This window comes from Arachis hypogaea, chromosome 11 (assembly GCF_003086295.3).
Source record: "Arachis hypogaea cultivar Tifrunner chromosome 11, arahy.Tifrunner.gnm2.J5K5, whole genome shotgun sequence".
Taxonomy (NCBI): domain Eukaryota; kingdom Viridiplantae; phylum Streptophyta; class Magnoliopsida; order Fabales; family Fabaceae; genus Arachis; species Arachis hypogaea.
Genome location: NC_092046.1, coordinates 16,732,183 through 16,746,917, shown reverse-complemented (window position 1 = coordinate 16,746,917; position 14,735 = coordinate 16,732,183). Strand labels below are relative to the sequence as shown.

Sequence of the window (14,735 nt, the reverse complement as noted above, 5' to 3'; positions counted from 1 at the left end):
TCCTTTCCCATTAGTTTTCAGCCCACGGTCGAAGAGAAACGTTTTAAATGGATTCCAGATCACTTTTTTCTTTTTCTCTTAATTTTCTATGGATATTCATACAATAAAAAATTTAATTTTTCATCCAATTTTTTTTTGTTTTCTTTCTCCTCATATTCCTTTGAACCAATCAATGTGTAAGTCAGACGTCCAATTTCTAGTGACAAGCAATTTCTTACTTCTTCTATAAAATATGAAATACACACTCTTTCTCCAACGTATAAGCACTTCACCTTTTCTCATATACAATATTAAAATTAATTTGTGTCCAATTCAAGACTTATTAATTACTCTACCAAAATGATGTACCCCATTAAATCAAACTTGTTCCCAATTGCGCTTGTCTAATTTGGATGTATGTGAAAGTGAATTATTATCCAAAACCAACTCAACCACCTAAACTCCAAGTCAAGAAAACCAGCTAGCCTCTCTTCTCTATATATATTTTGTTTGCAACCAATTTGGAATAACATTATCAACAAATCATCAAACACAAAACATGGGTGGTACCACAAATTACACAGATTATATAAAGCACTTTATTTTGGTACATGGGGCTTGCCATGGTGCTTGGTGTTGGTACAAGATCAAGCCACTTCTAGAATCTTCAGGCCACAAGGTCACAGTTCTTGACCTTGCTGCCTCTGGAACCAACTTGAAGAAGATCGAAGATGTTGATACTTTTTCTCAGTACTCTGAGCCTTTGTTGGAAGTTTTGGAGTCACTTCCCCCAAATGAAAAGGTGGTTCTTGTGGGACATAGTCTTGGAGGGCTCAATATTGCCCTTGCCATGGAAAAATTCCCCACGAAGGTCGCAGTTGGTGTTTTCTTGACAGCTTTTGTGCCGGACACTCAACACAAACCATCCTATGTCTTGGAAAAGGTACAAGTAAAACTTCTTTTAACCTTTATTTTTTAGAAAAGGACAAATAGGTCCCTAACCTTTTATCTCGCAGATATTTTCATCACCATTAAAAAATAATTTTAAGTCTCTGACCTTCACAAAACTCGGACGGATCAATTGCTCGGTCAATGAAAAATGCTTGTCACGCGTACGCGTCGTGTGGAAAACTTCCCTCTCACGTGTACGCGTAGGTCATGCGTACGTGTCGCCATGAATTTAACAATACCTCATTTCTTTATGAATTCTCCACTTTGCATGTTTTTTTTTCATTACTTTCAAGTCATTCTTGCCTTCAAAACTTTAAATCATTCAAACAAACATATCAAGATATCGAATAGTAAAAAAATAAGAATGATACAGCCTCTACATCATTAAAGAAAGTTACAATGATGAAACTGTTAGTAACATTTTTTGTAGGTTTTTTTTTATTTTATTTTTTATTTTTTGCATCATCATAGCCTTGCATATGTCAAAATGTTAATTTAGTATTCTTTTACATAGTACTCTTATTGCAGTACTCTCAATAATCTTATTCTTAATATTATTTTAGAATTCAACGTTTATGATTATATTATTATCTATGATTAATTTTTTATTTAATTTATCTTTTTTAATGAGATCATAATTTATATTATAAAAAAATTACACTAAAATATAGTACACGAAAATTACAATTATAAAAGAGAGTACTAAAAATATTTATCTTGACAATGATAGAAATAAATTCAAAAGTTTTTATGATATTTTTATATAGATATTTTTAATACTTTTAATATTCTTTTTTAGTATGCTATAATTTTACTATTATTATTCTATACAAAAAAATAATAAGTAAAAAATATATATAAACAAAGAAAACTAAACCTACGTTTGATGCTTCAAAGTTCAAACGCTAAGCTAAACACACCCTAAATTGCTAAATTTAATTTACTTTTCTATCATTCGATGCCTTAATATGTTTGTTTGAGTGATTTAAAGTTTTGAAAGTAAGAATGACTTGAAAGAAATGAAAAAAAAACATACAAATTGGAGAATTCATGAAAAAAATGAGGTATTGTTAAATTCATGGCGACGCGCAATGGCGGAACTTGAAACAAAATTTTGGGGGGCAGATAGAAAATAATTGTTAAAATATTTTTTATATGGACCCCATTTAAGATAAGCTCGTCTAATCTCATCTCTTTGGTTTGGGTTCAGATGTAACTTTTTGAACTTTTGAAGGTTATATCACTTTCTTCGTGATTCATTAAAGTAGAAGAACTATCTACAAGTGTTGATATTATAAAAGTTATATGTTCTCCTTCTTAAATATTAGCATTCCTCTTAAAAGTTGTATCAATTCTTTGATTTTTTATTATTATTTTATATAAAAATTTGAATATATATCCTGTAAAATATGTAAAGAAGAAGTTAGAAGGATAAATATTAAAATTTATAATATTTATTAAATTTTTTTATCAATTTATACAAATACAATAATATTAATACTTATTGAATATTTTATTATTTTTTATCATATAAAAAATTAAATTAAAATAATAAAATATAAAATAATATTAAATTAAATAAATAAAAAATATCTAATTTTTTATATTTGAATTTAAAGATAGAGAGAGTGTTGTTTATTGAACTTATTAGATACTTTAAGTCATAGTAAAGTATTTAAGTCAATTGAACTATTTTTTATCTTTTGAAAAAGTACTACTAAATTTTTTATAAAAAGTTTGGGGGCCATGGTCCCCTTGTCTGAACTAAGCTCCGCCACTGGCGACGCGTACGCGTATGTCGCGTACACGTGACAAGCATTTTCCGTTGACCGAGGGACTGATCCGTCTGAGTTTTGTGAAGGTCAGGGACTTAAAAGTATTTTCTAATGGTTAAGGACAAAAATGTTCGCGAAACAAAATATCAGGATCTATTTGTCTTTTTTTCTTTATTTTTTTATGAATAAAAAAAAATGAAACAGAAAAATAAAACTAATTCTTAAGAACCAAAATCATTCATGATAGCTGAAACTATAGAACTATCATGTATCAAGGCATACTACTAAACGCAACTTTTTTTAATTATATTTTTATTTTTTTTAAAGTTATCCACAATCTTTATAAATATGACAAAAAATTAAAAAATATTAATATAACAAATAAGAATTGAGGATAATTTTAAAAAAGATAAGAAAAATATAATTGAAAAAAATATTATTATCAATTTAAGAGTGATATTATCATTTTTCAGTAAAATTATGTCAGAATCTGATTGTGCAGTGTTTTTTTTTTTTTTTTTGTAATCTCTATTAGTTGTCTTACTTTTATATTTAAATTTTTAAAATGATTTCAATTTTAAATACCAAATTCTATTTGTTGTTAAATATATCATATAGCCATTTTGGAAGGTTGTCATGGCAATTTGGACATTTAATGTAAGGCATCTATTTAAATAAAAATGTTAAAATTATAAAAAATTTTGTGTTAAAAGTATAATTTATTTGTTTAATCACACTTTAAAAAAAATAATATTTTTATAACATTAAAATTAAATTTTATAATTTATCATCTAATAATAAAAAAAATATCTTCACATAAAAATAATTATAAAATCTTTTTAATAGTATCCACCTTAATATAACATGATCCTTAATTTTTACAATAATGTTGGATGAATATTTTTTTTATAATTATTATGTAATTAATGTTTAAAAGGTTTCCATATTTACCTTATAGCGATATATTGTTTGGTCACTAACACTAACTATAAAAAGCTCTTAATACTCTGTTATATATTAATTGTATTTAAAAAATTGTTTACATAACATTATTGTGGTTGTACATTTAATTGTAGATTTAATTATAATAAAGACCTTAAATAATATCAAAAGAAAACTACGAACTTATTTGGCTGTATAAGCATCACATCATATAGATTACAATTTACACGTGATGATTTGATTTTACGCACATTTCTTCACAATTTTGTCCTATACAATTTTTGTTTAAGTAATGTTTTAATTCTTAGTCATGGGATTGAATTTTAATTTTATTCTTAATGTTTAAATATTTTATTTTTATTTTAAATATTTTATTTTATTTTATTTTACTTTTTAATTAAAATTAAAATTATTTTTATAAAAATATTTTTATATTGTTTATTATTTTTTTATTTTCAAATTATTATAATTACTTAGAAGAAAATTATAATAAAAAATTTTTTAGAAAAATTATTTTAATTTAAACTAAAATAAAATAATATATTTAGAATACTTTTTCTTAAACAAATTAAAGACAAAATTAAAATTTAGTAGAAAGACTAAAATAATAGGTTAATTTTATGGTATTTATGAATTGTTGCTTAACTTTTGTTTAATTTATTTTTTATAATAAGTTTTAATTTTTTTAAATTATTTATTTTTATATTTTTTTAAATTAAATATTAATTTTTAATATTTTTAGAAAAATAAACACCACCTCTTAAATACTGTAGCATTCACCAAAATAATATTTTATTTTTATATATATAATTTCTGGTCCTATACATCTATTTTAAAGTACAGATCACGTTGAAAATAATTCTGTTCCAAACAGTATTGTGAGGGGACACCACCGTCTGAATGGTTGGACACGGCATTCTCAGAGTGTGGAAATAAAACGTCAATGTTGTTTGGGCCCAACTTCTTATCCAGCAAGGTCTACCAACACTCCTCCACTGAGGTAAATGTCACCAATCAACAAAAAATTATTAGTGCGCTCCAAATTTTATATATTTTTTGTCATTAAAGTATCTTATCTTTAACCATGCATTTATACGGGTAACTATAATAATTTTATAATAAATAAAATATTTAATATTATAAATTATAGATATTATATATATGATATAAATCCTATACATAGTATTATAAATTCAAAAAATTAATTAAAATTGATTAAATATCATTGCTGGATAAACAATTTTGTTTTGAGATATTTATTAGTTGTATATACTTAAATGCAAGTTTGTTTAACCTAAACTAATTCAGCGATAATTAGTGGAAATATGAGTGGATTTGGAAATAGGAAAATTTGAGTGGAAATATTGAGCCACACTAATTTAGGGATAATCAAGCAAACATTAATTATCATTAGGTATAAACATTTAGATATCAAAAAGACGAACAAATGTTATAAGTTTAAGTTCTTTTATATACAAGTGTCGGGGGTTCGAATCCCGCCTTGTGCATGCAGCAACCCATTGGCCAGCGGCAAACCCTTAAATGGAGCTCAGTACCGCGACGGATTAGTCCTTGACCTGCCGGGTTGGGGGATACCGTGGGAAACCAAAAAAAATATATATCTATCAAGAATGTTATAGGATCATCAACATTTATTATTTTTTATTATTAGTTAGACATTAATATTTAAAAGTATAGGATAAAATACGTTGTTAAATAATTACTAGCTTAAAAAATTAAAATTAATGATTAAAAATAATAAATTTTGATAATCATCTAATATCTTTTTCTTTCTATATATATATATATATATAAAAAATTATTTTTACATATATTTTATATCACATTATTTTCTCTTAAAAAATATTATTTACAAACTAAAAATTTATTTATTAAATTAATTATTATATATTTATGTATAAATATATATGTTATTTAATTTATTTTTAATATATATTTTATAATATACTTTTTATAAATGATTGATTTAGTAGTTAATTTTTATTTATACGTAACAATATTGGTTTTTTCCATAAAATATGTGTGTAAGTGCAATAATTGTATAAATGTCCAAACAACACCTAAAAACAAAAGTTTATACGGCATTATTTACCGCATTATGGTATAAAAGTAAAACTATAAAAGGGAATTGTGATCTCTCTTGCTTGCTTTATTACAACCACCCTTTTATGAGTTTGTCTCGATTTACCAATAATATCTCGAATGTCGACAAATGACTAGATTTCCTCCTTTACAAGAGCAATCCCAATAGATTATTCTTTGATATCATTTTTTACATTTACAGATTAAAAATTAAAATTTATATTAAATATAATATTTGAAATAAAATTGATATTAATAAAAAAAAAGACGGTATCACTCTAAAAAAAGACTAATCAAATATTGTCATTATACAATTCATTACATCAAATAATCCAAAACTACATAAAATTTAAATTGAATTAAGATCAAGTATTGAAATGACAAATTTTAGCCAAAAAATTATAATTCAAATAACATGGTCTTTCTATATTCACTCAAGAAATTGCGAATTCGAGTCTCTATCTTCGGTAAAAAAAAATGACAGATTTTATATTAAATTTTAAATAAATTTTTATGATATATAATCCTATAAATATTTATGTGATATTTTATAAAAGCCAAAATAAAATTGAACTAAAATTAAATATTAGAAATATTCTAAACTTCAAAATCGTAATAATAGTAAGGCCAATTTTTATTTGATATTTAATTTTTACTAACTTATTTTTATAATAAATTTTAAGTATTTAAAAGTTATTATTTTTTATATTTTTAAATTAAATATTTATGTTTAATATTTTTTATATTTAATCATTAATTGTTAAGCATCATAGCAAACTAACACCTAATAATAATTGGATTTTTGCAGGATCTTGAATTGATAAAGTGTATGATAAGGCCATCGTCCCTATTCATAGAAGACTTATCACAAGAAAAGAACTTCTCTAAAGAGGGATATGGATCTGTTCCTCATGCTTTTGTTGTTTGCACTGAGGACCTTGCGATTCCATTGGAATATCAGCGATGGATGATCCAAAACGCTAGGATTAATGACGTCATGGAGATCAACGGCGCAGATCATATGGTTATGCTTTGCAAGCCCAAAGAACTTAGTGATTGTCTCCAACAGATTGCTGCTAAATACAAATAATTTGAGAGAATTTTCAATTTGGTTGTTAAGATTTTGTGTTGAAAACTTTTTTCCTTGCTGTTTTATTTTTAGGACATTGCTATACGGTATTATAGTGAAGTGTCCAAAATAGGATATTACATGGTTTATTGGTAAAGTATCATGTGATGGTATCAATATTGATCTCTTAGACGGTTAATGTTGTAAGTGTGAGGTGTATAAAATTAGTCCCATATTGAATAAAGTAAGGAAGAGTGATAAATTTATAATATGAGAAATCCATTAAATTACTATTTTAAGATTTTGAGTTAGATGTGGTGTCTTCTCATCTTATGTTATTTTAATTAATTCCTTCCCAAAATTTGTTCGGTGGTTTAACACAGACTAACTAAAAAATATTTTTAATTAGAGGTGATTATGTGGTAATTAAAGGTTGATATTTTTAAAGATTTGGAAGAACACCTCTATAGAGATTGTGTTCCTCCACGTTTTGCTACTCTAGAAAATCAAAAGAATGACATGGAATCTACTTGTTATAAACAATGGTTGCAGGATGATTTTAATCTACAATCATGGCTTTTGACATCAATTGATATAGGCTTTAAAAACAAGATGGTAGGAAGCTCATTCAATCATGAAATTCGGAACAAAATTTAAGATTGCTTTTCTCAATTTACTAAATATAGTGTCATCAAGATCATCAAGAAGCATAGTTATCAGCTTCAGATCATGTCTCTGAAATCAAAGAAATCACGAATTCTTTGGTAGCATTAGGCTCTTCCGTAACAGTTGAAGAACGTTGATCTCTCCTTAAAAGATTAAATAAAGACCACCAAAATAATTTTAATATGTGGTTGGTTTGATCATTTTTTATAGTCAAAATATTTACTTTCTAATTAAAGATACAACATATTATTTAATATTTTTTGTCCTATATATTAACCCCCAAATATTCTTTTGAAGCTCAGTCATTGCCTACATCATTGGAGTCATGAGACCAACATAGTTTTTACTACATAGACACTACAAATATTTTTTTTTAAAGACGTTTAGATGTGTCTTATAATATTATTGGACATTTTTATTAAACTGATTAATAATTGTACAAGATGTCTCTGGTACGGGTTGAGAGATGGATCGAGAACTTGCGGGTTGAGGCAGATGCCGGATCACTTGCCTGGAGCAATGGGGGGTGGTACCTGCAAAGACACTCCGACGCTCAAGTCAGAATGGATCTAAGAGGTAGAAGGTGTGAGGAATGAATGAATACCTGGAGGGACCTGGGTCCTCTATTTATAGGTGATGGTGAACATCTTATCTTATCTTATTTGGCTAAGATAAGGGAGACGTTTGAATTCGAAAGTTGGTTAGGAGCTCTAGTGGGCTGGTTCCGGGCCTTCTGGAAGGGCGAAGGGGGTCGGACCCTGGTAACCGGGTTCGGAGACCGTTCTGGGTGTAGGATCCGTGGGCCGGATCCGTAACAGTTGCCCCCGGAGCGAGAGAGTGAGGATGCTCGGTCTCATCGCTGGAGAAACATTTTCCTCGCCATTGTGGTTTGGCAAGGAGATCGTTGTTTGGTTTTTCCAATCGAGGTCGAGGATTTGGGGAGTTCCTAGCCATTTCATGGTCAGGCCAGGAGCGCGTTGTTTGGGCGTCTCATCACATGCCGGGTTTGATGACCGTTCCGAAGAAGGGCCCGGAGATCGGGTCTGGAACAGTTGCCTCCGGAGCATGAGAGTATGCTTTCTTGGTCTCAATGCTAAGTCATTGGAGAGTCCGATTCTCTGTAGTTCGGGAGACTGTGAGGGGCCTGAAAAAGGCGTGACGTCATCATGCACCAATTGGTAGGATGTTGGTCAGTATGGCTTTCCGCGAGTTGGAAGACCGTCAGCTCATGCTTGTTTTGTGTGGCCTTTTTTGGGCCGTTATTGTGAACTTATTTTAGGCCTCTTGGTGGGCCGATTTCAAGACTTTGTTTATTTAGCTTATTTGGATTCCCGTTTTGTTGGCTTTGCGGGTGATCGATTCACGAGTCACTATTTTTGTTATTTGGATATCCGTTTTGTTATTTGGATATCCGTTTTATTGGCCTCGGGTGATCGATTCCCGGGTAGCCGTTTACTTATTTGGATATCCGTTTTATTATTTGGATATCCGTTTTATTGGCTTCGGGGTGATCGATTTCCGGGTAGCCGTTTACTTATTTGGATATCTGTTTTATTATTTGGATATCCGTTTTATTGGCTTCGGGGTGATCGATTCCCGGGTAGCCGTTTGCTTATTTGGATATCCGTTTTATTATTTGGATATCCGTTTTATTGGCTTCGGGGTGATCGATTCCAGGGTAGCCATTTACTTATTTGGATATCCGGTTTATTATTTGGATATCCGTTTTGTTGACCTCAGGGTGATCGATTCCCGGGTAGCCGTTTACTTATTTGGATATCCGTTTTATTATTTGGATATCCCTTTTGTTGGCCTCGGGGTGATCGATTCCCGGGTAGCCGTTTACTTATTTGGATATCTATTTTGTTGGCCTCGGAGTGATCGATCCCCGAGCCGCTATTTTTGTTATTTGGATACCCGTTTTGTTATTTGGATATCCATTTTATTGGCTTCGGGGTGATCGATTCCCGGGTAGCCGTTTACTTATTTGGATATCCGTTTTATTATTTGGATATCCGTTTTATTGGGAGTGGGTAGACCGATGTTGTTTGTCATAAGACAAGGTCTCCTGGTCCGAAGTCTCGTCGTACCGTGCTGCCATTGTACCTTAGGCTTATTCTCTATTTTAAGACTAGCTCACGTAGGTGTGCTATACTCCTGACCTTGTCTGCAAGGCCCTACTTTGCTTCTTTGTCGTTTCCTCCCATGGTTCTGCGTGGATTTTGGTGTGCATCGAGATCGGAAAGGAAGATTCTTGCTGCGTCTCGGGATCTCTTGCGTAGGGCTAGGCTGATGTTGTCGTATTCTACCGTGGTTTCCCGGTCTCCGTGGATGGTTCCGACGGAGCCATCTTCTTCCGTGAACTTCATTAGAAGGTATTTGGTAAAGATGACGGCGGAGAGGTCGTTGATTGTTTTCCTTCTGAGGATGACGTTATAAGCGATGGAGTTCTTGAGGACCACGAACTCGGACAGGATTGTCTTCCTCTGGCTTCCCGTCCCTATGGTAAGGGGAAGAATGATGGAACCGTCTAGCTTGAGGAAGTTGTCTCCGAGTCCCGTGACACCGTTGCGGTGTGTTTGGAGATTTTAGTTGCGGAGCCGGAGCTTGTCGAAGGCACCTCGGAAGAGGATGTTGGAGTCTGCGCCGGTGTCCACCAGTATTCTCCGAACTAGTCCTGTTCCGATTCTCGCCGAGATGACAAAAGGTGCGTCTTCGGCCGAGGTGCTGTGCTGCAATCCTCGGGCAAGAAAGTTATCGTTTTGTCGGCTGTGGTAGCTGGGGCTTGATCTCTGACGGCCAAGACTTTGAGGTCATTTTTTAGTGTTGATCTTGACTTGCTTGACACATCCTTGCCCGTGATGACATTTACTACTATGGCCGGGTCGTCTTCTGGACTTTCCCTGGGAGGTTATTTTTGTGTTCTCAGGTTGCGTCCTTTCCTCTCAGGCGACCTGTCTTTTTCCGCGCGTTTTGGTTCTCTGATGATTTTGGCGAACTCTGGGGGTTTGCCGTCTCTTATAGCTTGTTTGAGGGCGTCTTTAAGGTCGAAACAGTCTTGTGTCCTGTACCCGTAACCTCGGTGGTAGTTGCAGTAAAGGGTCTTGTTGCTGCCCGTTCTTTCTCTGAGTTGTCGGGCTTTCGGGATAATACCCCGATCCGCTATCTGGTGGTATATCTCGGTAATCGAGGCTGTCAGGGGGTGTAGTTCGAGAATTTCCCGATCCTGGGTGGTCGGTTTGTGTTGGTTTGTTTGGGTTGGTCTCTTTGACTTTCTCTGGGCATCGGATTATGGCGGGGAATCAGGTTGCCGTGTGGGGTGTTGCCGTGTTGCCGTTTATTGGTGGCGACGACCTGGCTGACCTCCTCGTCGTTTATGTAGTCTCTGGCGACGTTTTGGATCTCGTGCATGGTCCATACTGGCTTGGTGGTGAGGTGTTTGCGGAAGTCTTCGTTCATGAGCCCGTTGGTTAAATAGAGGCTTGCGACGGAATCCGTGAGTCCATCAATCGTTAGGCATTCATCGTTGAAGCGGTCCAGGTATTTTTGTGTGGATTCGTCTTGTTTCTGTGTGACCCCTAATAAGCTGATGGGGTGTTTAGCTTTGGTGATTCTGGTGGTGAATTGGGCCATGAACTTCCGTGAGATATTGTGAAGCCAGTTATGGATCCGTTGGGGAGGGCGTTGAACCATTTGATCGCAGGGCCAGCTAAGGTTATTGAGAAGGCCTTACACTGGATCATGTTGGCGGCTCCTTCCAGGTTCATCCTGGCCTCGAAGGCCGTTAGGTGTTCCCGGGGATCGTTGGTCCTGTCCTATTTCATGTCAATGGGCTTGTTGAAGTCCTTCAGGAGTTTGGCTCTCAAGGATTTTTCTGTGAATGGGATGGCTTCCATTATCACGTGCATGTTTCCTGCTCGTTTGGCCTCCCGATGGTGCCGTCGGTCGTCTTTTCCGCGTCGGTGTTTCGGGTCTAGGGAAACGCTGCGATCGTGCTGTTTGCAGTGTTGTTGCTCAGGGGGCCTGGTGTTCCTGGTATCGCGATGAGATTAGGTCCTGGAGGTCGCTTGGCTTGTATGCTCCGGGTGGTACCGTTCTTTGGGTGTGACTCGGCCTTTGAGGTTTTGCACCCTGAGGCACAACTCTTGGATTATCTGGACCGCCTTCTCTCCCAGGCCATCGGGTGGTCGGGCTTCAGTGGAAGGACGATTGTCCTCTCTTGGTTGTTGCTGGGTTGGGGTTGGTTGGCGATGTGCCGCGTTTATTATCCTCCCATGGGTGGGAGGAGTGTTATCTTGGAGTTCGGGAGTTGGGCTTTGTGGGTTTGAGTTGGGGTGTCGGGTTGAGGATTGCTCCTCGAGGTTCTCCGTCATGCCGCCACGATTTGGCTGTCCCCCGTATCTGTGCAAGAACCTTGAGAACTTTCTTGATCTATTGGCTCCTGAGAGGTCTGAGCTTGGCCACGGTGGTAGCATTTAAGGAGGTCGTTCATGATGTCATGGCGACAGAGTTGTCACAGGTGAGGCGGCGGATGACAGAGGTTTGGAACCTAGTGTTGAAAGAGGTGACCTCGTGGGTTTGGAGGAAGAGCTTGAAGAGTTCAAAAGAAGAAGCAACCTCGGTGGGCATGGAGCCAAAGTAGAGGGAGAAGATGGGGCCATGGCACTTGGAGAGACGGATGAGGGAGTGGTGAATGAGAGGGTCCAAGAGGTGGAGGTGTCCCACTAAAGGGAGGTGAGACTTTGGGCTCAGAGGATTTGGAATTTCACCGTTGGAGTAGGGCGAGGGTGCATAAAGAGTGTTATCAGTAAGAAGGTAATTGCAAGTAACATTGTTCCTTTGGGATTTCGCCGTTGGAATAGGGCGAAGGTGTGTTATCGCTGCAAAGGTGATGTAAGTTAAGGAAACATTATTCCTTTGGGATTTCGCCGTTGGAGTAGGACGAAAGGGTGCATAAACATGCAAAGGTGATGCAAGTTAAGGAAACATTATTCCTTTGGGATTTCGCCGTTGGAGTAGGGCGAAGGTGTGTTATCCCTGCAAAGGTGATGCAAGTTAAGGAAACATTATTCCTTTGGGATTTCGCCGTTGGAGTAGGGCGAAAGGGTGCATAAACCTGCAAAGGTGATGCAAGTTAAGGAAACATTATTCCTTTGGGATTTCGCCGTTGGAGTAGGGCGAAAGGATGCATAAACATGCAAAGGTGATGCAAGTTAAGGAAACATTATTCCTTTTTGCTCTCAGTTACACGCAAGAAATCTGAGTTTGATGATTGCTCTTCTGGGTTATCTGTCATGCCGCCACAACGTTGCAAAGTCCCCACAGACGGCGCCAATGTACAAGATGTCTCTGGTACGGGTTGAGAGATGGATCGAGAACTTGCGGGTTGAGGCAGATGCCGGATCACTTGCCTGGAGCAATGGGGGTGGTACCTGCAAAGACACTCCGACGCTCAAGTCAGAATGGATCTAAGAGGTAGAAGGTGTGAGGAATGAATGAATACCTGGAGGGACCTGGGTCCTCTATTTATAGGTGATGGTGAATATCTTATCTTATCTTATTTGGCTAAGATAAGGGAGACGTTTGAATTATCTTATCTTATCTTATCTTATTTGGCTAAGATAAGGGAGACGTTTGAATTCGAAAGTTGGTTAGGAGCTCTAGTAGGCTGGTTCCGGGCCTTCTGGAAGGGCGAAGGGGGTCGGACCCTGGTAACCGGGTTCGGAGACCGTTCTGGGTGTAGGATCCGTGGGCCGGATCCGTAACAATAATTTATTTTTTAATACACCAGAATAAAATCAGTTTATTATAGCAACAATAATAAACTTAATTGTTCGCACTATAATTATTAGACCCGATTTGATCCGACTGATTCACACAATCTAAATCGAATCATATTTAAATTTTTTGATAAAAAGATAAATATATCCCTGATTTTTGTTTTAAGAAAAAACAAAAAAAAACATCATGATCCAGTGGGGTATGTAAATTGGTCAATTCGACCGGATCTTATAACAATTGGGTTTATTGTTTATTCTAATTTGTTAAGAAATTAAAAAATAACCAATTTATTAATACGTCCAATAATAATATGACACATAAGTATTTTTATAAAAAGACATTTTAATGTTTTACACGTTTTTATAGGAACATCCTTCTTTTACTATATACTAGTGTATGTTCCCGTGTCTTGCACAGGATGATACATAAAATTATATATAAAAAATTTATTAAAAAATTAAATGAAAATTATATATAGTAATTATCATTAAAAATAATTAGTATTTGTTTCAATCAATTTGGATTGGTTGAATAGTCATCTCATTTGTTCGTTCAAACAAATATTTAGAGTTTGAATCTCGCTTTGTCTGTATAACAATTCATTGGTTAACAGCAAATTCTTAATAAATAGAGCATCAATATGTGGTGGATTAGTTCTCGACTTGTCGAGTTAGGAAATCCGTAGAAAAAAATTATATTTGTCTTTAAAATAGATTAATTTCTCATTAATAAAAATACTTATAGACTTTTGTCTTTGTTGAAATTTACCTGAAATAATTTTATTTGTTGGTATCGTATTCATTTTTGAAGTCAAAACAATATGATCAACATTATTAGTTGTTGAAACTTCACATTTTATGAAATAATTTTTAAATTTTTTAATTTATAAACTTATGTCATTACAAAAGTTATTAGATAGATTAATATTTCTTGGTAAGATGATGTACCGAAACACCATCCACTACAAAAATAATCACTTTTAGCGGCCATTTATTTTGCTTTTAGCGGCAATAAAAATAGCCGCTAATACATTTACCGGCAATTTGACATTAGCCGTCTTATGCTTCGTCGCTAAAAGGTTTTAGTAGCCATTATAACATTTGCCGGTAAAGACTATTTTAATGGCCGCAAAAAGTATATAACTTTTAGCGGCCATTTTCTTGGCAATTTATATGGCTACTAAAAATAATTCAAAGATTGCAACATTGTTCACTTTTAGTTGCCATTACTATTGCCGCTAAAATCCATGTTACCGGCAATTTATATGGCCGCTAAAAAAATTCTAAAATTATAATATTATTCACTTTTAGCTGCCATTACTATTGCCGCTAAAATCTTAAAGACTTTTTTTTTAATTATACTCACTTTATTAGAACTAACAACCTATAATTTTTTTATAATAATAATAATAATAATAATAATAATAATAATAATAATAATGATAATGATAATGATAATTTGTATTTGAA

General features: G+C 34.0%; 1 protein-coding gene across 1 annotated transcript; it reads left to right on the top strand.

The window, feature by feature from the left end:
• The first annotated feature begins 267 nt into the window (after positions 1-267).
• On the top strand, positions 268-7,130 carry LOC112720417 (salicylic acid-binding protein 2). Its single transcript, XM_025771360.3, has 3 exons — positions 268-922; positions 4,522-4,647; positions 6,559-7,130. The coding sequence occupies exons 1-3, from the start codon at positions 539-541 to the stop codon at positions 6,838-6,840; spliced, it is 792 nt and encodes a 263-aa protein (XP_025627145.1). The 5' UTR covers positions 268-538; the 3' UTR covers positions 6,841-7,130.
• Positions 7,131-14,735: the final 7,605 nt, after the last annotated feature.

Bases quoted from the DNA above. Each gene is read 5' to 3' on its own strand.
- LOC112720417 (XM_025771360.3), top strand. From the start codon at position 539: ATGGGTGGTACCACAAATTACACAGATTATATAAAGCACTTTATTTTG. The intron at 923-4,521 runs GTACAAGTAAAA...TGTTCCAAACAG, and splicing joins CATCCTATGTCTTGGAAAAG to TATTGTGAGGGGACACCACC. The intron at 4,648-6,558 runs GTAAATGTCACC...GGATTTTTGCAG, and splicing joins ACCAACACTCCTCCACTGAG to GATCTTGAATTGATAAAGTG.